Source organism: Pelodiscus sinensis, chromosome 2, assembly GCF_052426305.1.
Source record: "Pelodiscus sinensis isolate ZL-2025 chromosome 2, ASM5242630v1, whole genome shotgun sequence".
NCBI lineage: Eukaryota > Metazoa > Chordata > Testudines > Trionychidae > Pelodiscus > Pelodiscus sinensis.
The window spans coordinates 42,007,313-42,031,628 of NC_143053.1; the positions used below are offsets into that span (position 1 = coordinate 42,007,313).

Below are 24,316 nucleotides of genomic sequence, written 5' to 3' on the forward strand. Positions count from 1 at the left end.
TCTTGCTATATATTTTAGAATGTGCATCTGTCTGTCTGCCTGTTCATCTGAGGGTCCATTTTTTTTAAGAACTCCTCCTAAATGGTAAGAGCAAGGACCACCAAATTTTGAATGTAGCTTCTTCTTCTAATTGAAAGCAAGGTCATTGTTTAGTTATACCAGGACAATGGGAAGCGCCTAAAATCTGATAGTTTTCCATAACATGGAAAGGGAAGAGTCTGAGAACAGGGACAGTTATGCTCCACAATGATCATGAGGGGGAAAGGGGTCGAATCAGTAAGAGACTGGTTGGCAGAGGCCAAGGCTCTATATGTTGGGGGCACTAACTTGGGCCAATGGCCTGCAAGCCCCAAACCCATCAGTGGACAATAATTTTTTGCCCGGGGTCACTTCAAAAATTTGTGAAGTGGCCCGGGGCTGCACTGGAAGGGGTGGGGCCTCAAAAGGAAGGAATGGGGCCACAATGCTTCAGGCTTTCCCACCCATACACCATGATTGGTCTGGGGGTGGGAAAGCCCCTTTGCCCCCCCCTTCCCAACTAAGCACCCATGCCCCTGGTGGTGGGAAAAGACTTCCTGTGCTCCCCCACCTCCAGGCCAATCAGTGCCGTGTGCTCCTGTCTGAGTGGAGAACATTTTGTGCGCTTCCCCCTGCCCCAAGACCCTAACTGGCCTGGGGGCAGGGGAGCGGCAGGGCCTCCACAGGCCAGATCAACCTGCTTGGCAGGCCAGATCCAGCCCACAAAGACCCTTTTGCCACCCCTGGACTGGGGAGAGGGGGGAGGACCACTGCTGTGCCCCCTCAACTCTGGGAGGACCCTCTGGTAGAGTAGCACAGCCCTGGCTCAGCTGCCAACTGGGGCTGGGCAGCACAGCCCTGACCCCCACCCCTGGAGCTGCAGGCCAGGCAGTGCAGTCCTCCTTCCCCTGAGGAGTCATTGCTAGAGTAATGCCACCTTAGTTTCCTAAAAGCTGTGTAGCTGCGCTATCACACAGCTATTTTCTGAGCTCTGCTCAAAAGTTCAAAGCTCCCATGAAGGCAGGGAGCTCAGCTGACCAGCAGGGGGCGGGAAGTCATCTTGCTAAGCAAGCAGCTAAATGGAGTTAGCTGCTTGCTTGAAACTGAGCTGGTCCCAGATCAAGTACAAAGTGAGATAATAAGGGAATAAGTGTCTGGGAGGGAGGGGGGAGGAGGAGCGGGAGGGAGTGAGGGAGGGGAGTAATTGGCTGAGGGGGAGGGCAGAGGAGTTTGGAGGGTCCTGTCTGCGGAAGAAAAGAGGCAGAAACTTAGCACTCTCAAACCTCCTGAGAAGTCGGAGATCAGGGGTTGGCTGCATGGAATAAGTGGGGTAAAAAGGAGATGGATGAGTGCTGGCACTTGGCAAGGTGGAGGTGGGGGGAGGTGTGGATAATTTGTTTGTGCTTAAGCTGGGAGTTAGGACAGGACAGACTGCTAATGCCTGCTAGTTTGAGAAGCAGGATTTTATCCCAGGCCCCACCTGGGCTCTGGGGAGCAGATTGTACAGGGATAAGTGCTGGCATCTGTGCAGTGAAGTGGAGGGGGTGGGCGTTTGTTCGGGTGTCCCTGGCTCACTTGCTGCAGTCTTCTCTATCTGGGGCTGGGGGGGAGGGGGAAACAAGCTTCATGGGGTGGGTGTGTGCCAGTACATTTGCATGATTAGATTTCAGACAAAGTTTACATAGATGTTAATAGCTTAATATAAGAAAGAAAAATATTATTTTAACAGATTTTTTTTGGAGTGTTGCAGATATCTATAACTCTGATCTTAATGATTTTTTTAAAATCCTGTGTTACTAATTAATACATGGTATACTGTATTGCATTAAAACTAGATATTTGCTATGTGGTAGAATTCTGGCTTTTATGAGTCAGAAGTAGCAAATACTAGGTGTGATCTTAGTTCATTTTTAGGATGAAACCTTATTTGCAAGCTCTTTGAAACATGCATCTGTCCACAAACCCTGAAGTCATGTGTTAATTTGTTCTGGGGGATTCTACTCTTTGAGTTTTGTTAGTTTCTAAGGTGCTGCAGGACCATTCATTCTTTTTTCAGTTACAGACTAATATGGCTATCCCTCCTTGGTGACACACACAAGGTGAAAATTTCAAATCAGGAGAACTTATCTGTTTTTACAGCATGGATCCTAAATATTCCACAGAGAAACTGTGTAAGCTTTAGTGAATGCCTTTTACTCTCCTTTCCAGTGTCAGTAAATATGTATTAGTCATGCTCTCCTTGCAAATACTATTTCTAGTTGACTCAAAATTATTTATCATCTTAAAGCTGAGCTCTGTATGGATAATATGCATTTTGGTGTGTTTACTAGCTTGAGTTGTTAAAAAGGATGATGATACATGTATTCCAAGTATAGTGTTACTTTTCCTTTGTATTTAATTTCATATTAAATATCATGAGCATTGCTCCTTGTTAACTATCCCTTATTTTAATATATTTTCTTCCACACATATGGACTGCTTAAAATGTGTGTGCGCACACACTTTAATTGGATTGGATTGGATTGGAGGTGCACATCTACCTACTACCTCAATAGTGGTGTTGCACATACAAAATTTCAACCTTCCCAAAAGAAAATTCAACCTATCCAAGGATAGTTCGAACTAGCGCTGTAGTGTAGACGTACCCATGTTGACCAGTCAAACCATTTTAAGGACTTTTCTGCTGCATAAATGTTTAAATTGAGTCTCCAGCATAATATGGCCCTGTCCATAAATAGAAATAGTCAGCTAACCTCTGCAGTTACAGAAAACACAGCTTTTCTAATTTTAAATATGTGCTTTCCTTCTTTAATTACAATTTCTACTTGTAAATATAAAGTCAGAGAATTTAAGGGGTGTAAAGTAAAGGGAAATCAAAGCTACAAGTTGCACAGAAGTTTGACTTTCTCTTCTTAATTGCAATGGCCCTGGATTAGATAAATTAAACTTGAACCTACCATCTCAGGCAATTTAAAAACAATGCAATTGCTCTTCAGCCACCCTAATCAAGAAATCACTGAGTCATTTTACTACTTCATGCATTTGCATTCCTTGCACCCAAGAGATTATAGTCAAACAAAAGGTGAATATAAGACAAGACATAAGAAAACAGTTCAGATAAGGGAAGATGTGGCGATTATTGAAGAGAAGCTCCTCCAGAAGAAATGGGATTTAAGAGTTGAAAAAGAAAGAAAAAGTGCTTGACAAATGAACACGAGGGCAATCGGGACTCACTAGGGCCATCCACAATGGTGGAGGTGATGCTGTCCAGGCGGTGATGGATCCCTAGGGCCACCCATGGCAGTGCTGCCTGGGCAGTGGCAGCTTGCCGGGACCATACTGCTCTGTTGGAAGCAGCTCCCTGGGGCTGTGCGCTCAGCTGGTGGCAGCTCTCCATGGACCCCCGCAGTGGTGGGGACCATGCTGGCCAGCCAGTAGCTGCTCCCCAAGGTTGACAGGTGCAGTGAGGGCTGCTCTGCCTGCCTGGACTCTCCCCTGCTATCCAGCACTGGGGCCAAGAGGGGTTTGGATTGGGCTGCCGCTGTAGTAGGGCCGTCCCTATGCATACGCAAAATATGCAACTGTGTAGGGCACCTGAAAATGTGGGGAACCAAATGTTCGGGTGCCCCTCTGGGCACGTGTATGCGCACAACTGCTGCAGGATTTCTCACTGTCCCCTCTCCCTGCTGCTGGATGCAGGACAGAGAGGAGTTCCCAGCCTCTGCAGCTCCACTAGGGAAGCCCTCAGTTCTGGGAAGCAGCAAAGAGGAGGGATGGAGATAAGCTTCTAGTCTAGCCCCTGTAGGAGCCGTGGGTGGAAAAAGGCAGAGGGATGCACATGGACTCTGGTAGAGGCTGGGAAGAATCCTCAGTTGCATAGGGCCCCATAATTTCTAAGGACGGCCCTGCACTGTGGGAGAATGGGAGCCAGCATGGGAGGGAGGCGAGCTCTGCCCAATACCAGCACGGGAACCTCACCATGGATGGTGAATGGCAACAGTCAAAGCCCCTCCCTAAGCTGGCCACTGTCTTAATGGTGTGGCCACCCCCTATGGCAGGGGTGGGCAAAAGGGTGTCCAGGGGCCAGATCTGGCCCGCTAAACAGGTGGATCCAGCCCACAAAGGACCTGCTGCTTCCCCGCCCCCAAGCCAATTAGGTCTGGGGCCGGGGGAGCACCCTGAAGCCTTCTCCACTCTGCCCCCACCCTGCGAGCAGCACGGAGAAGGCTTTGCATGCTCCCCAGCCTCCAGGCCTTAATTGGCTGGGGGCAGGGAGAGCGTGAAGTCTCCTCCCGCTCTGCCAGGAGCATGTGGCACTTTGAAGCACTGCGTTCTGCTTGGAAAGGGCAGTGGGGGGCGCGGAGAGAGAGCAGAGGAGGTTTCTCGTGCTCCCCTGTCCCCAGGACAATCAGAACCTGGGGGCAGGGGAGCTGCGTGAAGCTTCCTTTGTCCTGCCTCGTCCAAAGTGCATGTGCTCCTCGCAGGGCGGGAGGAGGCTTCCTGTGCTCCCCCACCCCCAGGCCCTGACTGGCCTGGGGGTGGGAGAGTGTGCCAAGTCTCTTCCAGGTCATGGGTGCCTAGTGGGAAGGGGGGGCAAAGGGGCTCTCCCATCCCCAGACCATGATTGGTCTGGGGGTGGGGTAGCCCCATCCCTTCCTGGTTAGGCCCCGCCCCTTCTGGGATGGCCCGGGGCTACTTCCAAAATTTTTGAAGTGGCCCCCGGGGAAAAATTATTGCCTACTTCGTCATATAGTCACTCAATAGAATAACTGTCCCTCCTAGCAGCCCCCTCCCTTTCCATGTTATGGAAAAAAATCCTATTCCAGGCACATCCCATTTTCTTGGCACAAGCAACCCTCAACCTTGCTTTAAATAAGGAGAAAAGGAAGCTGTCTACCAAATTTGGTAGTCCTAGTTCTTACCATTTAGGAGGAATTCTTGAACAAACAGACTCACAGATGGACACCTAGATGCACATTTCTAAAATATATAGTAAGAGTAAGCTGATCTAAACACTGGCGTAGATATGTCTAGGTCAACAGAATAATTCTTGCGCCAACCTAGCTACTGCTGCCTGGGAAAGCAGATTACCTACACTTATGGAAAAGCACCTTCCACATTGGAAATACCTACACTATGATGCTGCAACAAGGAAAAAGTATCATATATTTCCAAACATTCACAAACAAGGGAGTTCTCAAAACAAAAGCTTAACATTCATTAAAATATTTATCAAATCCAGACTACATACCAACTGTAACTGTCAAATTAAGTATTCCTGTGACATTCATTTAATTTTTCTTTAAATTTAACAAATTATTTCATCCACTCAAACATTTAACTTTTTGCAGGTGCTACTTACATGGCCATTAGCAATATCCAATAAGTCTTTAACTCTACATCCTTTCACAGGTCCAACCTCATTGCAAATTGAATCCTCTATAATTAGGTAGGTGGCTTTGTAGGATGTGAGTATCTTATATATATCCTCAGCAGACCTTTTTGAATACATCTGATAAATCTGTAGATTAGAAAAACATTCAATACAAAGTAGAACCATGGAAAATTAAATGCATATTAAATACACTGGGTAATCTGGAGTAAGAAGTTACATACATATCAAATTATAAAAAGACAATTATTTAAAAATAATTGTATATATTTGTTACCAATATATTTCCCTAAATATCTAAGGGAAAATATGTTTTTATAGCTGAAATGGATTTCTGGACACTAGCTTGATGTGCTGCTGGGTGGCACCATCAAGTATGGGGAGCAGGGAGTTTGGAAAAAGAGTCAGGGTCCCAGTGCTGGGGGGGTAGTGAAGGAGCAGGGAGCAGAGGAGGATGGATAGGAAGCAGTAGGTCCTGAGGGAGAGGATCAGGTGGTGGAAGGGTTGGACAGGGGGTAGTGATTGTCTTGACAATCATTTTGAGACTTTTCCTCCACAGCCCTGTATGCACGGCAAGACCTTCCTGAGCTCACAACTCCTCTATCATTTATATATATATATATATATATATATATCATATATCCTCACCCCAGCTGGCCTAGGAATTGAGGGACTTTGGGGAACTCCAACTCCACTAGACTATCATGTGGCCTTGACATATCTTCAATATGTACAGTTTTCAGTACTCCTACACATCTTAAGCATTTCATCTCAACTTCCACAATGGAAAAATGACACACTGATACCACAATATATTTATGGAATCAAATACTCACATTCTCATTTCTTTGTAGAAGATTATAATCATTATATAAAGGTAGACTTGTCACCGTCCACCCAGTACACAGCTTAATCACACCCATTAGCTGTGGGCTTCCAGCAAACACAGCAGCAACAGGAGCTTGTCTTCTGGAGAAAAACAACCCACAAAAACCAGTATCACTTCATGGGTTTAAGGACAAGGACATATTTTCTAAAATAATATTGTACATAAAGTTTAATATCCAAGTGACTCTTACAACCTACTAAGGTAAAAATCCAGTTCATGAAGCTACCATTCTGCATCTATACATTCAACTGAAATTTTGATCTTAGCAATCAATTATGAAGGCCTAGTAGCATGATCAAAGTCCTCTGTATTGCTAGGTGGAAACTCAGACATACTAGGTATGTGCAGACATACTAGGTAAGTGCAGGATTTGGTGATCATGGGGGGGACTTCAACTATCTAAACATACATTGGGAAACTAACACAGCAGGGCACAGATTATCCAACAAGTTCTTGGACTGCATTGGAGTCATTTTTTTTTATTTCAGAAGGTTGAGAAAGCTACGGGGGGGGGGGGGGGAGTTGTTCTTGATTTGATTTTAACAAATAGGGAGGAACTGGTTGAAAATTTGAAAATGGAAGGCAGCTTGGGAGAAAGTGACCATGAAATCACAAAGTTCATGATTCTAAGGAATGGTAGAAAGGAAAACAGCAAAACAGAGACAATGGATTTTGGGAATGCAAATTTTAGTAAACTCAGAGAGCTGGTAGGTAAGATCCTATGGGAAGCAAGACTAGGAAAAAAAAAACTGAAGAGAGTTGGCAGGTTTTTAAAGGGACATTATTAAGGGACCAAAAGCAAACTATTCCACTGAGTAGGAAAGATAAAAAGTATGGCAGGAGACCACCATAGATCAACCGAGAGATCTTACATGATCTAAAAATCAAAAAGGAGTCACATAAAAGATGAAAACTAGGACAATTACAAAGGATGAATATAAGCAAACAACACAGGTATTCAGGGACAAAATTAGAAAGGCAAAGGCACAAAAAGAGCTAAATCTAGCTAGAGGCATAAAGGGTACAAGATATTCTACAAGTGTATTAGGAGCAAAAGGAAAACCAAGGACATGGTTAGGCCCATTTCTCAGTGAGGAGGGAGAAACAATAACAGGAAACTTGGAAATGGAAGAGGTGCTTAATGACTTTGTTTCAGTTTTTGTCATGATGGATTGTGATAAGATGCCTAACATAGTGAATGCTAGTGGAAATGGGGTAGGATTAGAAGTTAAAATAAAGGAACAAGTTAAAAATTACTTAGAAAAGTTAGATGTCAGCAAGTCACCAGGGCCTGATGAAATGCATCCTAGAATACTCAAGGAGCTGACAGAAGAGGTATCTCAGCCAGTAAGTACTAGTATAAGAAATTTGTGGTAAGGTGGGAGATGGGAATGGAAAGGAGATTTTTGTGGGTCTTTGATTTAATCTTTTGCTTAAGTATTGTCTCTCTGTGGGTATGAGGAGTTTATTGATGGCAAACACAAAGCCTAGGAGAGGCATATTTTTCTGTATTTATCAAAATAAAATACACTTCTTTTCTAAGTGATAAAATTAAAAGAAAAAATGAGTTGTATCAGTGAAATTTAATTAGGTAGCCAATAATTCAGTCATGTAATGAAAAATCCTAATTTTCATTAAAAATACAAACAATAGCTATAAAAAGTGGTAGTCAGATTGCTCTTTATTGAGTATATCACAAAACAATTCCTTGTGATTAATTACTTGATGCATAATATAAATAGGCTAATGCAAAAGTCAGGAGGCATCTGACATGGCTCTACTTGCTGCCACGAAGATGTACAGGGGGTGACAAATATCCTACACTGTTATTAACAAAAATAAAAAAAATAGTTGAAACATCACAATTAACAGCCTAGCCTTTTCTGAAGATGTATAATTAAAATCACTAAGCTATTTGAACACAATGGGCCCAATTCTATCAAGTTCAGGAGCATCAATGAAATGGAAGTTGGACTGTAGGAGGGCCAAACAGGGCATGTAGTTCTCATTGGAAGACAGTTTATTTTTATAGATAAATTATTTTTTTCTTCAAGAGTCAGTTGTACTCTCAGAATTTGTTATAATCAACACAACTAGCCATGGACAAGAACAGGCACAGCCTCCAGGTCTAAGTGGAAGTCTTGAACCAACTACATGATGTTACTATGTACTTAAATCTCTTATTTCCCACCTCAGTAGGATTGCTCCTCCCGATTGCTGAGCACACTGGCCGCAACACAGCTATGAATGTAAGTGGTTGTGCACCTTGCAGAATCAAGCCTGGTATTTGTATCTAACAATGTTTTTTGTAAATACCTATCAGGAAATTTGCTTATAAAGAACAAAGAATTTTCATATAAAGAACATTCACCATCTTAAGTCTTTTAACTGGCCATTAAGATTGGTAACTACATTATATGAAAGCTAATCATACATAATGCAGAAGCTGCTTCTACTCCTGCTAAAATTAAATGGCAAGTTCCTATTGCTTTCAATGGTAGCAATATCAAGCCCGTAATTTCATCTTCTCTCTCTTCCCCAAACTACATGGTCAAGCATGGAGGGAAAATGCTGATTTAATAACTGTATCTTGATAAAATATGCTGTTATGACTCAAGAGATAAATGTTTTTAACAAAACAAAACACAGATATCCAGGAGTTCACACTTACTTTATCCACATCATGAGTTCTACTGTATCTGAATCATATAATTCTTGCAGTTCTGAAAGCTCTGCCATTATCCTTGGAAAATACTGAAGAAAATAAACAGAAGTTTATCACATACCATCAGAGTATACATAAGAGTACACTGCAGTCTTTATTTTCACAAAAGAAATATTGCTACAGATGACCAATTACAATTTAATAAAAAGTTCTACATTTTGATCCAAATTCAATGATTTAGTACCAAAGTATTTATACTAGGAATTAATCTGACCCCTTATTTTTAAAAAAATCCAAGGTTTTCCCCTTTGGCTTTTGAGACAGAAACTTGAAGCATAGAATAGTAAACTGAATCACAGTTGTCCCTCTACAGAGGGTAACAGTAGGTCTAACAATGATACGTAATTTAATCTAGCAATGTATTTTATTGAAGTGTCCTGCTGTCCCTCAAATGACCCCAACATAAAATTATGAAAGTTTCTGAGAGAAAATTATTATAACATTTGGATTTTTTAAACATTTTGCAATTTCCCACTGCTATGGTATAATGACAGAACCCCCTTAAACTGGATTTATATGGAGCCCTCTAGTGTCCAAACCCTTAAATAGTTTTGTTAGAACAATTTGTAGTAAAGAATTCCATAGACAATTGAACAAGTTTTATTTACTATAAATAGCTTTATATCTGCCAACCCTTTTTAGGAATTACACTTTCTCAAAACAATCTAAATGCACTGTCAGCATACGTGAAGTCAGAAAATGTGCAGAGAAAGTCTTATTGTATTGTTATACATACCATTGTATCAGGAAATCAATCATCATAGAATCACAGGACTGGAAGAGACCTCAGGAGGTCACCGAATCCAACCCCCCCCCGCCCAAAGCAGGACCAAGCCTAACTAAATCATCCAATCCAGGGCTTTTGTCAAGATGGTACTTAAAAATCTCTAGGGATGGAGATTCCACCACATCCCTAGGTAGCCCATTCCAGTATTTCACCCTCCTAGTGAAACAGTTTTTCCTAATATCCAACCGAAACCTTCCCCCTATACTTTGAGACCATTGCTCCTTGTTCTGCCATCAGTCACTACTGAGAACAGCTTCACTCCATCCTGTTTGGAACCTCCCTTCAGGAAATTGAAGGCTCCTATCAAATCCCCTCCTCACTTTTGTTTTCTGCAGACTAAATAAGCCAAAATCCCTCAGCCTTTCCTCATAGTTCATGTGTTCCAATCCCCTAATCATTTTGGTTGCCCTTTGCCAGATACTCTTCAATGCATCCACATCCTTTCTATATTGGGTGGCCCAGAACTGGACGCAATCCGCCAGATGTGGCATCACCAGTGCCGAATAAAGGGGAATAATGTCTCTAGCTCTGCTGGAAATGCTCCTCCTAATGTACCCTAATATGCCATTAGCCTTCTTGGCTACAAGGGCACACTATTGACCCATATCCAGTTTCTCAACTACTGTAATCCCCAGATCCTTTTCTGCTGAACTGCTAATTTAGCCTGTCGGTCCCCAGCCTATAACAATGGTTGGGATTCTTCCATCCCAAGAGCAGGACTCTGCACTCGTCCTTGTAGAACCTCCTCAGATTTCTTTTGGTCCAATCTTCCAATTTGTCTAGGTCATTCTGGACCCTATTCCTGCCCTTCAACATATTTACCTCTCCTCCTAGCTTAGTGTCATCTGTAAACTTGCTGAAGGTACATTTCATCCCCTCATCCAGATCATTAATAAAGATGTTGATCAAAACTGGCCCTAGGACCGATCCTTGGGGCACTCCGCTTGAAACCGACCACCAACCAGACAGACCTGCTGATCACTACCCACTGTACCGGACAATCTAGCCAGCTTTCTATCCACCGTACAGTCCATTTATCCAATCCATACTTCCTTAACTTGCTGGCAAGAATATTGTGGGAGACTGTATCAAAAGCTTTGCTAAAGTCAAGGTATATCACATCCACCAACTTTCCCGTATCCACAGAGCCAGTTACCTCATCACAGATGCTAATCAGATTGGTCAGGCACGACTTGCCCTTGGTGAATCCATGTTGACTATTTCTGATCACTTTCCCCTCTTCCAAGTGCTTCAAAATGGATTCCTTGAGGATCCCCTCCATGATTTTTCCGGGGACTGAGGTAAGGCCAACTGGTTTGTAGTTCCCTGGATTGTCCTTCTTCCCTTTTTTAAAGATGGGCACTACATTTGCCTTTTTCCAATCATCCAGGACTTCTCCCGATCTCCATGAACTTTCAAAAATAATGGCCAATGGCTCTGCAATGACATTTGCCAACTCCCTCAGTACCCGAGGCAGATGTTTATACCTTAACCACTAAAATACTATGGGTAAGATTTTGGATGCGTGTCTGATACTGTTTTGAAAAAAATACTACTGCTATACATTTTTATAGTTAGATCCTCTAATCTGACTTCCTGTACACTGCAGGCCATAGAACCTTACCATCCACTCCTGTAATAGGCCCCCATCCTCGGGCTGACATACACAAGTCCTCAAATCATGGTTTAAAGACTTCAGGTTACAGTTTAAAACTGCAAGTGACCCATATCCATGTTGCAGAAGAAGGCAACACAGACATAGGGCAGTGACTCTCCACCTTTCCAGAATTCTGTATCCCTTTCAGGAATCTCATTTATGTTGTGTAATTCCAAGTTTCACCTCACTTAAACTACTTGCTTACTAATCAGACAAAAATACAAAGTGTCACAGGACATTATTACTGACAAATTGTTTATTTTCTAATTACAAAATAAATCAACTAGAATACAATACGGTACTTATACTTCAATATAAAGAGCAGTATATCATTATAGGCAGTCTCGTCATACTGTCCATAAACTTAGCAAGATCAGTCTTCATGGCAGTTAGGTTTTTTGCCTTCACTGCTCTCCTTGGAAGGCTATTCTAGAACTTGACTTCTTGGTTAGAAACCTTTGCCTAATTTCAAGCCTAAACTTGTTGATGGCTAATTATTATCTATTTATTCATGTGCCCACCTCATCTCAGTGCAGAGAACAGTTACAATTGTCTTTTACCATCTACAAACTTAAATTGTATCAATTATTCACTCTGTCACAAGAGTAATAAGCTTTGTGGATAAGTAAGAAGTGGTAGAGGTGGTATATCCTGACTTTAGTAAAGCTTTTGACACTGTCTCATATGACCTTCTCATAAACAAATTAGGAAAATGCAACCAAGATGAAACTACTATAAGATGGGTGCATATCTGGCTGAAAAATCATTCGCAGAGAGAAGTAATCAATGGTCCAGTCATAATGGAAGTGTGTAACGAGTGGGGTCCCAAAGGAATCAGTTCTGGGTTCAGTTCTGTTAAATATATTTATCAGTAATTTGGATAATGACATAGAGAGTATACTTATAAAGTTTAAGGATGACACCAAGATGGGACAGGTTGCAAGGCTTTGGAGGACAACAGGGTTAAAATTCAAAATTAACTGAACAAACTGGAAAAATGGCCTGAGGAAAATAGAATGAAATTCAATAAGGAAAAATGCAAAGTACAATAAAACCTTTGCTATCCGCCACTCTGTTAACCAGAAAACTTTGTTAACTGGCATTGCCCCCAGCCACAATACTATCACATCTTCAGGCACATAGGCCTGGCTTGGTTTACCATGATTGACTTGACTTAATTTTTTATTTAAGAAGTACTTTAACTCAAAATAGAAATGAGAGACCAACTACAAAACTATACTATAAAACTACCAATATTAAAAACTTGAGTTTTACTATTATTGTCCATTGGTTATTCCTAGGTTGATGGAACCCGGAATTTTTAGATAACCAGAACGCCCTAATCCCCGAGCATGCCAGATAACACAGGTTTTACTGTACTTCATTTAGGAAAGAACAATCACTTGCACACATACAAATAGGGAAATGAATGCCTAGGAAGGAATACTGCAGAAAGGGATCTGGGAGACATGGGTCCATAAGTAAAATGTAAGTCAATGTGACACTGTTGCAAAAAAAAAAAAAAACCATCATTTTGGTATGCATTAGCAGGAGTACTGAAAGCAAGACAAGAAGTAATTCCTCTGCTCTACTCCATGCTGATTAGGCCTCAGCTGGAATACTGTTTCCCATTCTGCACACCACATTTCAAGAAAGATGTGGATAAATATGAGAAAGTCCAGAGAAGAGCAACAAAAATGATTAAAGGTCTAGAAAACATGACCTATGAGTCAAGACTGAAAAAAAATGGGTTTGTTTAGTTTGGAAAAGAGAAGACCGAGAGGAGACACAACAGTTTTCAAATACATAAAAAATTGTTATAAGGAAAACAGAGAAAAATATTCTTAACTTCTGAGGATAGAACAAGAAGCAGTGGGCTTAAATTTGCAGTCAGGGAGGTTTATATTGAACATTAGGAAGTTTTTCCTTAACTTTCAGGGTGGGTAGGCACTGGAATAAATTGCCTAGCAAGGTTGTGGGCTCACCATTATTGGAGAATTTTAAGAATAGGTTAAACAAACACGTGTCCAGAGTGGTCTACATAGTACTTAGTCCTGCCATCAGTGAGGGGACTGGACTAGATGACTTCTCAAGGTCCCTTCCAGGCCTATGATTCTATGAAAACAGCTGTTACAAGAACAGTCTGATTCCTTTATAATGTTTTGGGAGGCGCTGATCAGGCACCGTTACTAGTTCAGAAAAGTTGTTGGTAGACGATGATAGCTTCCAATGCTGGTCATGTTCAATGCTTCCAAGGTGCTAGTGTTCATGCGCCTATCCTCCCAGGGGATATTTAGGATTCTCCTGAGGTAGCTTTAATGATATTGTTCAAGTGCCTTCAGGTGACACTTATATCTTGTCCAGGTTTCACATGCGTACAGCAGTGTTGGAAAAACCACTGTGCAGTACACAAGGTGCTTAATCTTGGTACTGATGTCCCAGTTCTCAAAGACCCTTCGTGTCAGGCGGGCAAAAGCAGAGCTAATTTAGCTACAACTAGTCAAGAGAGAGATCTTGGAGACATTGTGGATAGTTCTCTGAAAACATCCACTCAATGTGCAGCAGCAGTCAAAAAAGCAAATAGAATGTTAGGAATCATTAAAAAAGCGATAGAGAATAAGACAGAGAATATCTTATCTAATATATAAATGAGAATGTTCGTATGTTTGTGCTCTAATAACTTGGACACTATAAGACCTACTGCAACCAAACTTTCCATGGGATAACCTTTCCTCCAGGAGAAGGTTTTAAGGTACTGTGGGAGGGTGTGATGAAGGCCCAATTCTCCCCTCCCCCAGCACTAGCTCCGCTGGCGGCAATGTGCTCCCAGGCCGCCGCTGTTCAGGGCCTGTGGCGCTTGCGCAGAGGCGGCATGCGAAGGACCACCCTCATGGTGCAGGTGCGCCTCAGATGGCGTGAAAACCGGCGGGCAAGTGGACCCGAGGAGAGCAGAGATGCCGGCGTGGAAAAGGGCGCTGATGGTTAAAACTTGCGCTGGGCCAGACACGAGGGAGGGGGGCAGGAGGAGAAGAAAGAGAGAAGGAGGAAGGGGGAGCGGGGTAGGCTCTTTTGCATGCTGCCACCCCCCCCTTCCTCTCTTCCCTAACTGCCGGCCTGTGCCCCGCTCCTCCCCACCCTTCCTCCACCACCTCTCAAACGGCCACCCTGTGCCCCACACAGACAGCACCCCACTCCGCTCTACCCTTCCCCCACCACTTGCCTAACTGCTGGCCTGTGCACCATACAGACAGTGCCCCGCTCCTCCCCACCCTTTGCCCGCCACCTCCCTAACTGTCAGCCTATGCCTCACATAGAGAATCTGATTTTCTTCCACCACATCTGTCCAAGTACCACCCTATCTAATACATAAAGGAGAATGTTTGTAAGTTTTTGCACTAATAACTTGGACACTGTAAGAGCTACCACAACCAAACTTTGCATGGGAGAACCTTTCATCCAGGAGGTTTTAAGGTACTTTTGAACCTGATCGGGGTCCTGCCCTGCCCCCCGCAGCACGTAAGGCCCGGGCGCGAGCTGGGGCCCCCCTCCTGCGTGTAGCATCCCAGGACTTGCTCCCTCCTGCCCACGAGGTTACATAACCGATCCCCTCCCCACTCCCTGCTGGCACACAGTGCCCCCAGCCCTATGCGCACAACAGCTCGGGCACCTGCCCTGCCCCCTGTGGCACTTGCAGCCCCAGGTGCAAGCTAGGGCGCCCCTCCCGCATGTAACCTCCCCTCCACTCGGGGTTGCTTCCCACCTGTCACCCTCCTCTCAGGAAACCAAACCCAAAGCCCACCAGCCTTTCTGCTCAGCTCGCTGGGCTTATCCGAGCAGAAGGAATCCGTGTGCCTGCTGCAGGGCAGAGGGGCCGGGTTAAACCCTCGATGTGTTACACTGATGTGAAGCCAGCCAGCTGCTGTTCGTACTGAGAGTGGGGCTCTTCTATGTCTGGTTCCAGCCATCGGGGTTAGATATGAGCTCTGAGCTTTTGCTTCCCAAGGCAGGGCAGCTGGATCCCTGAGCCGACCTTGCAAAGAGAGGTCCCCTTGCTACTGGCTGCATGACTGCGTACTGTTCTCCTGGGGGCTGGCTGCTCGGTCTTGGGGGGAGGAGGGTCCTGCTGCTCTCAGACGGTCAGGTGTGGGACAGGAGCCATCAGCCCCCGGGGTCTGTGGCTCTGGGGGTCTCCTGGCTCAGGGTCCCCTCCTTTCCTAAATTTTGTTCCTCCGGTTTCCCGAGAAACGCTGGATAAGTCCAGCTAGTTGCCTCTTTATAAAACCATGGTACGCCCACACCTTGAATACTGCACACAGATGTGGTCACCTCATCTCACAAAATATATATTGACATTGGAAAAGATTCAGAAAAGGGCAACAAAAATGATTAGGGGTTTGCAATGGCTGCCAGATGAGGAGAGATTAAAAAGACTTGGACTTTTCAGCTTAGAAAAAGAGGAGACTAAGGGGAGATATGATAGAGGTCTATAAAATTGTGACTGGTGTGGAAAAAGTGAATAAGGAAAAGTTATTTACTTATTCCCACAATATAAGAACTAGGGGTCACCAAATGAAATTAATAGGCAGCAGGTTCAAAACAAACAAAAGGAAGTTTTTCTTCATTCAGCGCACAGTCAACCCGTGGAACTCTTTGCCAGAGAATGCAGTAAAGACTAGGACTTTAACAGGGATCAAAAAAGAGCTATATAAATTCATTGAGGTTAGGTCCATCAATGGCTATTAGCCAGGATGGGTAGGAATGGTGGTCCTAGCCTCTGTTTGTCTGTAAATGGGTGATCGGAGAGGGATCATGTGAGGATTACTTGTGTGTTCCCTTCCCTCTGGGGCATCTGGTATTGGCCACTGTCGGCAGACTGGACACTCAGCTAGATGGAACTTTGGTCTGACCCAGTAGGCCATTCTTATGTTCTACATATCTATGTAGGTTCCTAAATGACATCCTTTATTGGAGTATTTAAACATCTAGAGTGACCCCCATCTAGGTGGGGAGATTATATATATATAAAAATAGTGTGTGTGTGTGTGTGTCCCCGTTCATTCCTGTCCCCCACCCCCACCCCAAACCCTGCTCCTTCCCACCCTTAGGCTTACCAGCGTGAGGCAGCAACAGCAGTTGGGCCCCCCAACACTCCATGCACTGCTAATCCCAGCGGCCACATCCTTTGGGGGACAAGAACCTTTCCCCGGGCCAGATAGCAATTATGCTCTGGCCATAGATGGCCCATGGCATTTGAATTTGAGACCCCATTCTAAATTAAAAATTCCATTTCTTGTTGACCAGAGCTTTCCAAATAAGGCACTTGCAACTGCCTTCTATAATTCTACTTCCAACTTATCTAACTGCCTCTCAGTGAAAACACACATAGGATGATGTACTCAAAGTATTCCAACATTTTACTTTTGCAATATTTTCTCTGTAAAATCACTTTATTTTATGAATCCAAAATTTAAGTGAAGTTGTGTGATGGGGTATCTGCTCTGCACTGGCCCTTTAAGGGGTTAAAACACAGCCCTGGGTGAGAGCTGGAGCCATGGAGCAAGCAGCTGCAGTAGATAGCTGCCAATAAGAGCCCAGCTGTGGGCTGTATAAATGAAGGCTCCAGGAGGGAGGAAGGGAGAGATACACTTGCACTAGCTAGGGAGAGGAGAGACTTAGCTGCTAGGGAAGCTAGAGGCTTCCTGATTTAAAGCAAGGCTGGGGAAAGTCAGGCAGAGCTGGGGAAGCTCTGGCCAGGTAATCTCCCAGGCTGCAGGGTCTGAAGCAAGGCCTCAGAGTACTAGGGCTATGGGAAAGCAGCCAGGACAGGCAAAAGCAGCAGGTCCGCAACCCCTTGACAATGAGTGGCCATTTCAGACTGCAGTTTGCCCCTGTGGCAGGGGCTAGATGAAGACTGGCACTGGGTCAGTGAGGCAAGGTGGGAAGAGGGGGATTGAGGGTCTCCAGAGAGGGTGGACTCCAGAGTGTGGGGTACTGTGGTAGGACAGTATGCAGGTCGGAGGGCGCCACAGCCTGAGAGAGATGTGGGCAGTGACCAAGTATGGTGGAGAGTAAGTAATAACAGCAAGGAAGACACTAGCTAGAAGGGGGAGCTCCAGCACCAAAAATGCTAATTCCCTGAGTGACCAGCTGGCGGTGCCTTTGGTGGTGAGGCCTGCCCTGTTACAAGGCCTTTTGTCTTCAGCCTACAAACTAATGCATTTTTAATTGCACCAGCCACAAGTGTTCTGAATCTTGCACATATAACTGTATACAAACAGCAAATAAAATGATAAAGAACTGTGTTCATTAGAGCAGTGGTTTTGAACCAGTGGTACGAGTACCCTTAGGAGTACTTGAGAGAAGTCTGGGGGTATGTCACACAAATGAAATTTGGAGAAAACTGAATTTTTGTTTTAAGTTTTACAGCACTTTATTTTTGTACTTTTTACACCCAAAAATGTCATCGCCTGCCTGACTATGATTAAGTTGTTTAAACAAACGTGTTGCAATGGTAGAAAAAAATGTGTGTGTGTCTGAAAACTGTACGTACTGGAGGTACTTATAATTTTTTTTTAAAGGGGGTATTTTATAAAAAAAAAAAAAAGGTGGAGAAACACTGCATTAGAGAACACTCTCAGATATTACTAATTATTTCACATAGGCATTATCTTCTCTCACCTGCAAGACATTATGTATCCCGTACCTACAATGAACATTCAAAATACTTTTTCTTACCTCTTTCCACAAGCTGAAACCTATTATACTCGGAACTGCCATACTCAGAATGAGAGCCTAGAATATTAAAAAAAGAGAGAGAAAACTAGTACTGATTGTTCCCTTTATTCCCCACAAATGGAATTTGGGCTATCTGTCCAAAGCAGACACACACAGTGGGTTAAGTAGTAATTTTTAATGGGCCTCATCTTTCTAATACTCTGGGACCAAAATAAATACAACAACACTGCATATCTAAAAGCTGTCAGTTTAATACAAGACTACTCAACTTTGGAAGCCTCAAGGGCCACAATATTACACACAGCACATGCCGAGGGCCACAACTTAAGTGTGGCTGCATATACATGCAAATAAATACACACACAGCTTTTTTCACACTGACGGGCATGAATACACAGATTAAGGCAAGACTACAAAACACACAGTTCCCATTTAAATCAGTTCGGATTATATTAATAAAATGCAGTATTTACCCCATTTCCACCCATATGACAGCACTTTTAATGAGCAATGACAGTCCAGGGATTTAACTACTAAAATGCCTATCAACAGAAGACCATTATATTGACTACTTTTTTGTTTTGGCTCCCACCTGTGCTCCGTGTGTTGAGCTCCACATAAACCCAAACCACACTGCAGGCCGCATGCGGCCCCCGGGCCATGTGTTGAGTAGCACTGCTTTAAGAGAACAAGTCCCGGACATGGACATTAAATGACATTTGGACAAATTTTGCTGTTTTGAGCCAAGCTAAACTCAATATGAACAAACAGGATTTTACTTATTAAACTCTGCAGAATTTGGCACACTGCAACTTTAGTAGTATTGGGTCTGAATAGTTTTTCAAGAAACAGTGATAAAGTGCAGATATGAACTAGGGAAGGAAGCAAGACTGAAGAGGTGTCTCTTTCATGAAGGTGATCAAGAGACAAAGAAAAAATAATGAAAGATCTTGAAGTCATCGTGGATAGTTCTCTGAAGACGTCCATGCAGTGTGCAGCGGCAGTCAAAAAAGCGAACAGGATGTTAGGAATCATTAAAAAAGGGATAGAGAATAAGAAGGAAAATATCTTATTGCCCTTATATAAATCCATGGTACGTCCACATCTTGAGTACTGCATACGGATGTGGTCTCCTCATCTCAAAAAAGATATACTGGCATTAGAAAAGGTTCAGAGAAGGGCAACTAAAAGGATTGGTCCCATTTGGAACAGGACCCATATGAAGAGCGATTAAAGAGACTAGGACTTTTTAGCGTGGCAAAGAGGAGATTAAGGGGGGATATGATAGAGGTATATAAAATCGTGAGTGGTCTGGAGAAAGTGAATATGGAAAAGTTATTTACTTGTTCCCATAATATAAGAACTAGGGGGCCCACCAAATGAAATTAATGGGCAACAGGTTTAAAACAAATAAAGGAAGTTCTTCTTCACACAATGCACTGTCAACCTGTGGAACTTCTTGCTTGAGGAGGTTGTGAAGGCTAGGACTATAACAGGGTTTAAAAAAGAACTAGATAAATTCATGGAGGTTAAGTCCATTAATGGCTATTAGCCAGGATGGGTAAGGAATGGTGTCCCTAGCCTCTGTCAGAGGGTGGAGATGGATGGCAGGAGAGAGATCTCTTGATCATTACCTATTCTGTTCACTCCCTCTGGGGCACTTGGCATTGGCCACTGTCAGCAGACAGAATATTAGGCTGGATGGACCTTTGGTCTGATCGAGTATGGCCATTCTTATATACTTATGTTCTTAAAAATGCAATTCAGTTCCCTTTAACATTATTTGTCCTCTCATTCAGAATTACAGTATTAATACAAAACAACATCCTGTTATTCTGCATGGCAGCATTCCAGGTATTCATCTTTATCTTGCAAAGGAGGAGTAATTGTGGTAATTTCTATAATGAGAGCTGGTATTACAAGAGAGGTGGTCCTGATTCCCACTGCAGCATTTATTTCTCTTAAACGCTGATGCCTCTTAGGGGCTGTAGCATAAACATGAGCAGCAACAAATCTTAAATAAATAATTTCAGCTATTGTTTAATTTGACAATTTTTCAATCTTACTCAGTAATTAAATATACATTTGTCCAGGCTGCTTTATTTTTCTACCTTTTGATGTTTCTTTAGAATTCTCTAGCACCACTTGAAACAAAGAGATAAACTCATTAGATATAACTACTACCAACAATTGCTAACATTGACTAATACTAATGACTCACCAACAATACTGGGTGTACAGTTTTCAGTCGAAGCCACTTGAAAAGGGTCATCCAAAGCTCAGGAGAGCATACACCAAATGCAGCAAGCATACACACATGTGGAGTCCACAGGTACTTCATACTGAGAAACAGCACAACAATCAAAGATGAGACTCTGCACAGATCGTATTCGGACACAAACATACACCTGTCTAAAATTTATTTGGCAGGTAAGTCTGGTAAATGTAATTGTTTTTAGTCTAAACAACATCATGACATCTAGTGCCATAATAATAAATGTTCAGAATATCTTTTTCAACTGCTTTGTGGTTGCTTGACATGTTAAAACACACTTTGTGATGTCCTTAACAGACAAAGAGATGGAGTAGAGGTCTTTTCTATCTCTAGTTTCTGTGATTGTCACGTTACTGCATTTTGAGCAATTTGCCCTGAGTGGACACCCTCAGCAGTGCCCAGTTGGCAGGATCCACAGATCTTGGTCAATTGAGCTTTGGATCAGGGCCCCACGCTATCTAAATTTAATGTTGGTATTGAGAGTTCAGTTGGTTAAAGGGTGGCTGCAATGAGTCAGCAACAGTATGAGAGTTTGGACAAAAGGGCTCTGGAAGATTTGTGCTTGGAAAGAGACATTGAATTGAGAGAAAGCTTCTAAGCCAGAACTGAGATGTTTGTTAGTGGCCAGAGATGCTGCAGAAGAAATGAGAGTGCAGGATCCAGTGAGGAGATTGCAACTTAAATATTAACAAGAACTGGAGGAATTTTGTCTGCTAGCTAAAGCTAATCAAAGAAACTGCTGAGAGAAGGCAGAAGCTGGAACTAGAACATGCAAAGAGGATGGCACAAGCCAATGAGAAATCTGCCAGACTCGAGCTTCAGCTTAAGAAAATAGAAGAGCCAAAGAGTCTGTATCCTCCTGGGAGTTCGGTGTATAATCTTGTGGGTATGTGGTGTGATTATGTCATGGCAGATGTGTTTAACCAGGCTGATGTCTTAACATAGCCCCAAAGCATTTATGGGGCTTGTGAAGGGGGTGAATGTGATTCTGGGCAGTTGTCTGGGGCTAATCGGTTCTATTGCAGCCAGGGGGAAAGTATTGCTAAATGTTTTCCTGAAGCAGACAGCTGTGTGTCTGTGCAGGCGGGGCCCCAGGGACCAGGACAATGCTTCTCTGGAGCAGGCTGCAGTGGATGGCCAGGGTAGATTTCTCACCGTGAAACATGATAAAGTTCTGAGAAGTGATGGATCATTAGCTGGTAGTGCTTGTGAAACTGCACTTGCACAAGCTGGAAGTGAGTTGTGTGAGGAAGCACAGTGTGAGCAGCCACAGTGTGTGCAAGCTGGCAGTTTGGCTGCTGAGAATAGCAGTGTGTCAATGAAATAAGCTGTCTCAGTTGCTAGCTGTGTGTCTGAGAATAGCCAGAGGTGCTGGGAAAAAGGAGGGACTATTTCTAGTTGTTGCAGCAGCATGCCTGTGGGGGAAGGGTTTCCTCTCAATCCTTTGTCTGAGGAAGGTGCCCCGCAGCCTGTGATGGCTGAGAGCAGTGATATTGTCCCAGAGCTGGGACTGGATACAGCTAAAGCCCAGAAAGGGGATGGCCCTACGTTTGTGTCTGCTGGGGAGAAGCATGCTGTGACTTGGGCAGATCCAGTCAGTGTCTTGCCAGGATCCCAGAGATCAGATGATTCTGGTGCCTGTATGTTACCAGAGGAAGAGAGAATGATTCCTACCCTTGTGCGTGCTGGAACAAGGAGCCTTCAGGGTGCCAGTCCAGAGAGAGTTACAAAGGGAAGGAAAATGTCTCTGACCTTGTATCTCATGAGTCTGTCTGTGTGCCTGAAAGGGGATTGTCTAGGAGTCCACCCGAGGGGCCAGAGAAGATTGCAGGAGTTGGTGGAAGCTGAAGAATAAAAATTCCTTCTTTGGGGAAAATCAGGAGAAAGCTCTTCCTGAAAGAGGCAGCACTTTATTTCATGAGACACTTGTTTCAGAGCCTGATGGGCAGAATTTTTCTGTTAACAGTGACTCCACTGACTTGGATTGAGAAAGATTCAGTGTGCATGGTTGTAGAGAGGTCTCAGAGGGACTGAGGATTATTTCAGATGAGGCAGAAACAGCCAGAGAATTGGAACAGTCTGGTAACCAAGTGACTGGATTTGACCAGCTGGCTGGGAAGTCAGTGTGGTTGGGACAGGAATGTTCCCAGGTTGATTATGAGGGTGGACAGAGTGTGTCTCAGATTCAGGGGAAGAACTATGTAGCTAAGTATGCAGGGCAAACCAGGTTAATCTCTCTAGAATGCAGGAGATGGCAAGTAAACTCCCATCTCTACACATAGTGGACACTTGTAAATCAATCAAGGAACTTAACATCTCATTCCATATGGAAGCAGAGGTTGGAGGTGAAAGGACAAGAGATTTGTGAGTATACTGCTTATTGTTGTTACCCCACTGATGGGGGGGGGGGGGAAGAGAAGAATCCCATGGCCATTGTGAACCGGGAAGTCACATCCAGCCAGCCTTTTGTCTCTGGGATAAGGAGTTCAGGATGTGAACCTACAGGACAAGGGGGAAAGGCAGAACTTGCTTTGTCAAAGGAAAATTTCAGTTTAAACCTGAAGGGTCAAAACTACAGGGCACGGAGCCAAAGATGTGGCATGGGAGAAAGTGTTGTAAATGTATACTGGATATGGGTGTGTTCCTATTACTCATGTTAACTTTTGTAACCAATGTGCTGTGGTTGCCAAGTATTGTAAAAATGTACAACGTGCATACTGTTTTGGAAAAACCATTGAACCTGTCAAGAAATGTACCAGACTGTATGTTAAAGGACCTTGTGATGTTGATATTTCATGGTTAATGCCTATGCCTATAACTAATCTTGGAACTTCTTACAGGACAAAGAAGATTCCAGCCATAATGTACTGTATGGAAAAGGAAACTGAGGCACACCACCATTATGTTTTCATGGCTAAGGGCCAAGATGCTATACTATGAGGGGTAAGAATACCAACATTAATACAATGTTAATTGGATTTCAGACCATTGCCAGAGCTTGCCAGGACAAATTTACTATTTTCTTCAGCTCTGTGCGAGATCTCATGACACACATGGGGATCATGCTGCAAAAGCAGATCTGACTGGCTGTGGTTCTTACCAGTTTTATCTTGGGTTTATAAAACAGTACAAGGACATGGTTGTTGCTATGACAGACCATGCAATGAGGAAGCCTATTGTAGGCGAGCCTGGTTTTCGTACACTTGTCCAGTTCTGTACTCTCGTTTCTAATATGGGATTAGAACCTGTAATAATACAGAGCCAAAATATGGGGAGGCCTGTGATGCACTCAGTGACGTTACTGGCATCACTTCCGGCATTAGTTTTGCATTGGGGGTGTCACGTTACTGGATTTTAAGGAGATCAGACAGGTTACTGCTTCATCAAGGGGCGGGGGAGATTGCCCCAAAGTCTGCACAAAGGGGGCCATGTGAGATGTCAAATGAAAGCTTATGTTCTACTGATTTTATTTATGTTATTCAGTACTTGTGTGATATCTGTATGTGGAGTTATAAATAAGTAATCTTTGTTGATGCTGGAAGATTCTCTGTCTGAGACAGAGCAATGGGCCAGGAATGTTCATTCAGTGACTATGCTAATTAGCAAGGTTGCAGGGACAAGGCTCTTAGAGGGGCCAATACACACCTGAGGAATGTGTCTGGGGCCTGCAAACCAGCTAATATCATGACTGCTGACTTGGGACACAGGGATAGGTCACTGGGCCATGTGACCTGCTCCAGCTTGGAAGATACCAGGGACTGATATAAAATGCCATGAGACGGACTCCATCTGCTACTGATTCCAGATGTAACCTTGCGAGGAACAGAGAGCCGGGAAG

At 43.6% G+C, this 24,316-nt stretch overlaps 1 protein-coding gene across 6 annotated transcripts in view; it reads right to left on the reverse strand.

The window, feature by feature from the left end:
- DPY19L4 (dpy-19 like 4) overlaps positions 1-24,316 on the reverse strand; it is a 196,354-nt gene that overhangs the window by 8,161 nt on the left and 163,877 nt on the right. For all 6 annotated transcript variants that reach the window (XM_089776202.1, XM_075920362.2, XM_014579001.4 and 3 more), the window contains 5 exons: positions 20,425-20,545; positions 18,204-18,260; positions 8,971-9,053; positions 6,247-6,379; positions 5,381-5,539 (listed from right to left, as the gene is read on the reverse strand). In XM_089776202.1, coding sequence (XP_089632328.1) covers positions 5,381-5,539; positions 6,247-6,379; positions 8,971-9,053; positions 18,204-18,260; positions 20,425-20,545 — 553 coding nt within the window. The remainder of the gene's footprint in view (positions 1-5,380; positions 5,540-6,246; positions 6,380-8,970; positions 9,054-18,203; positions 18,261-20,424; positions 20,546-24,316) is intronic.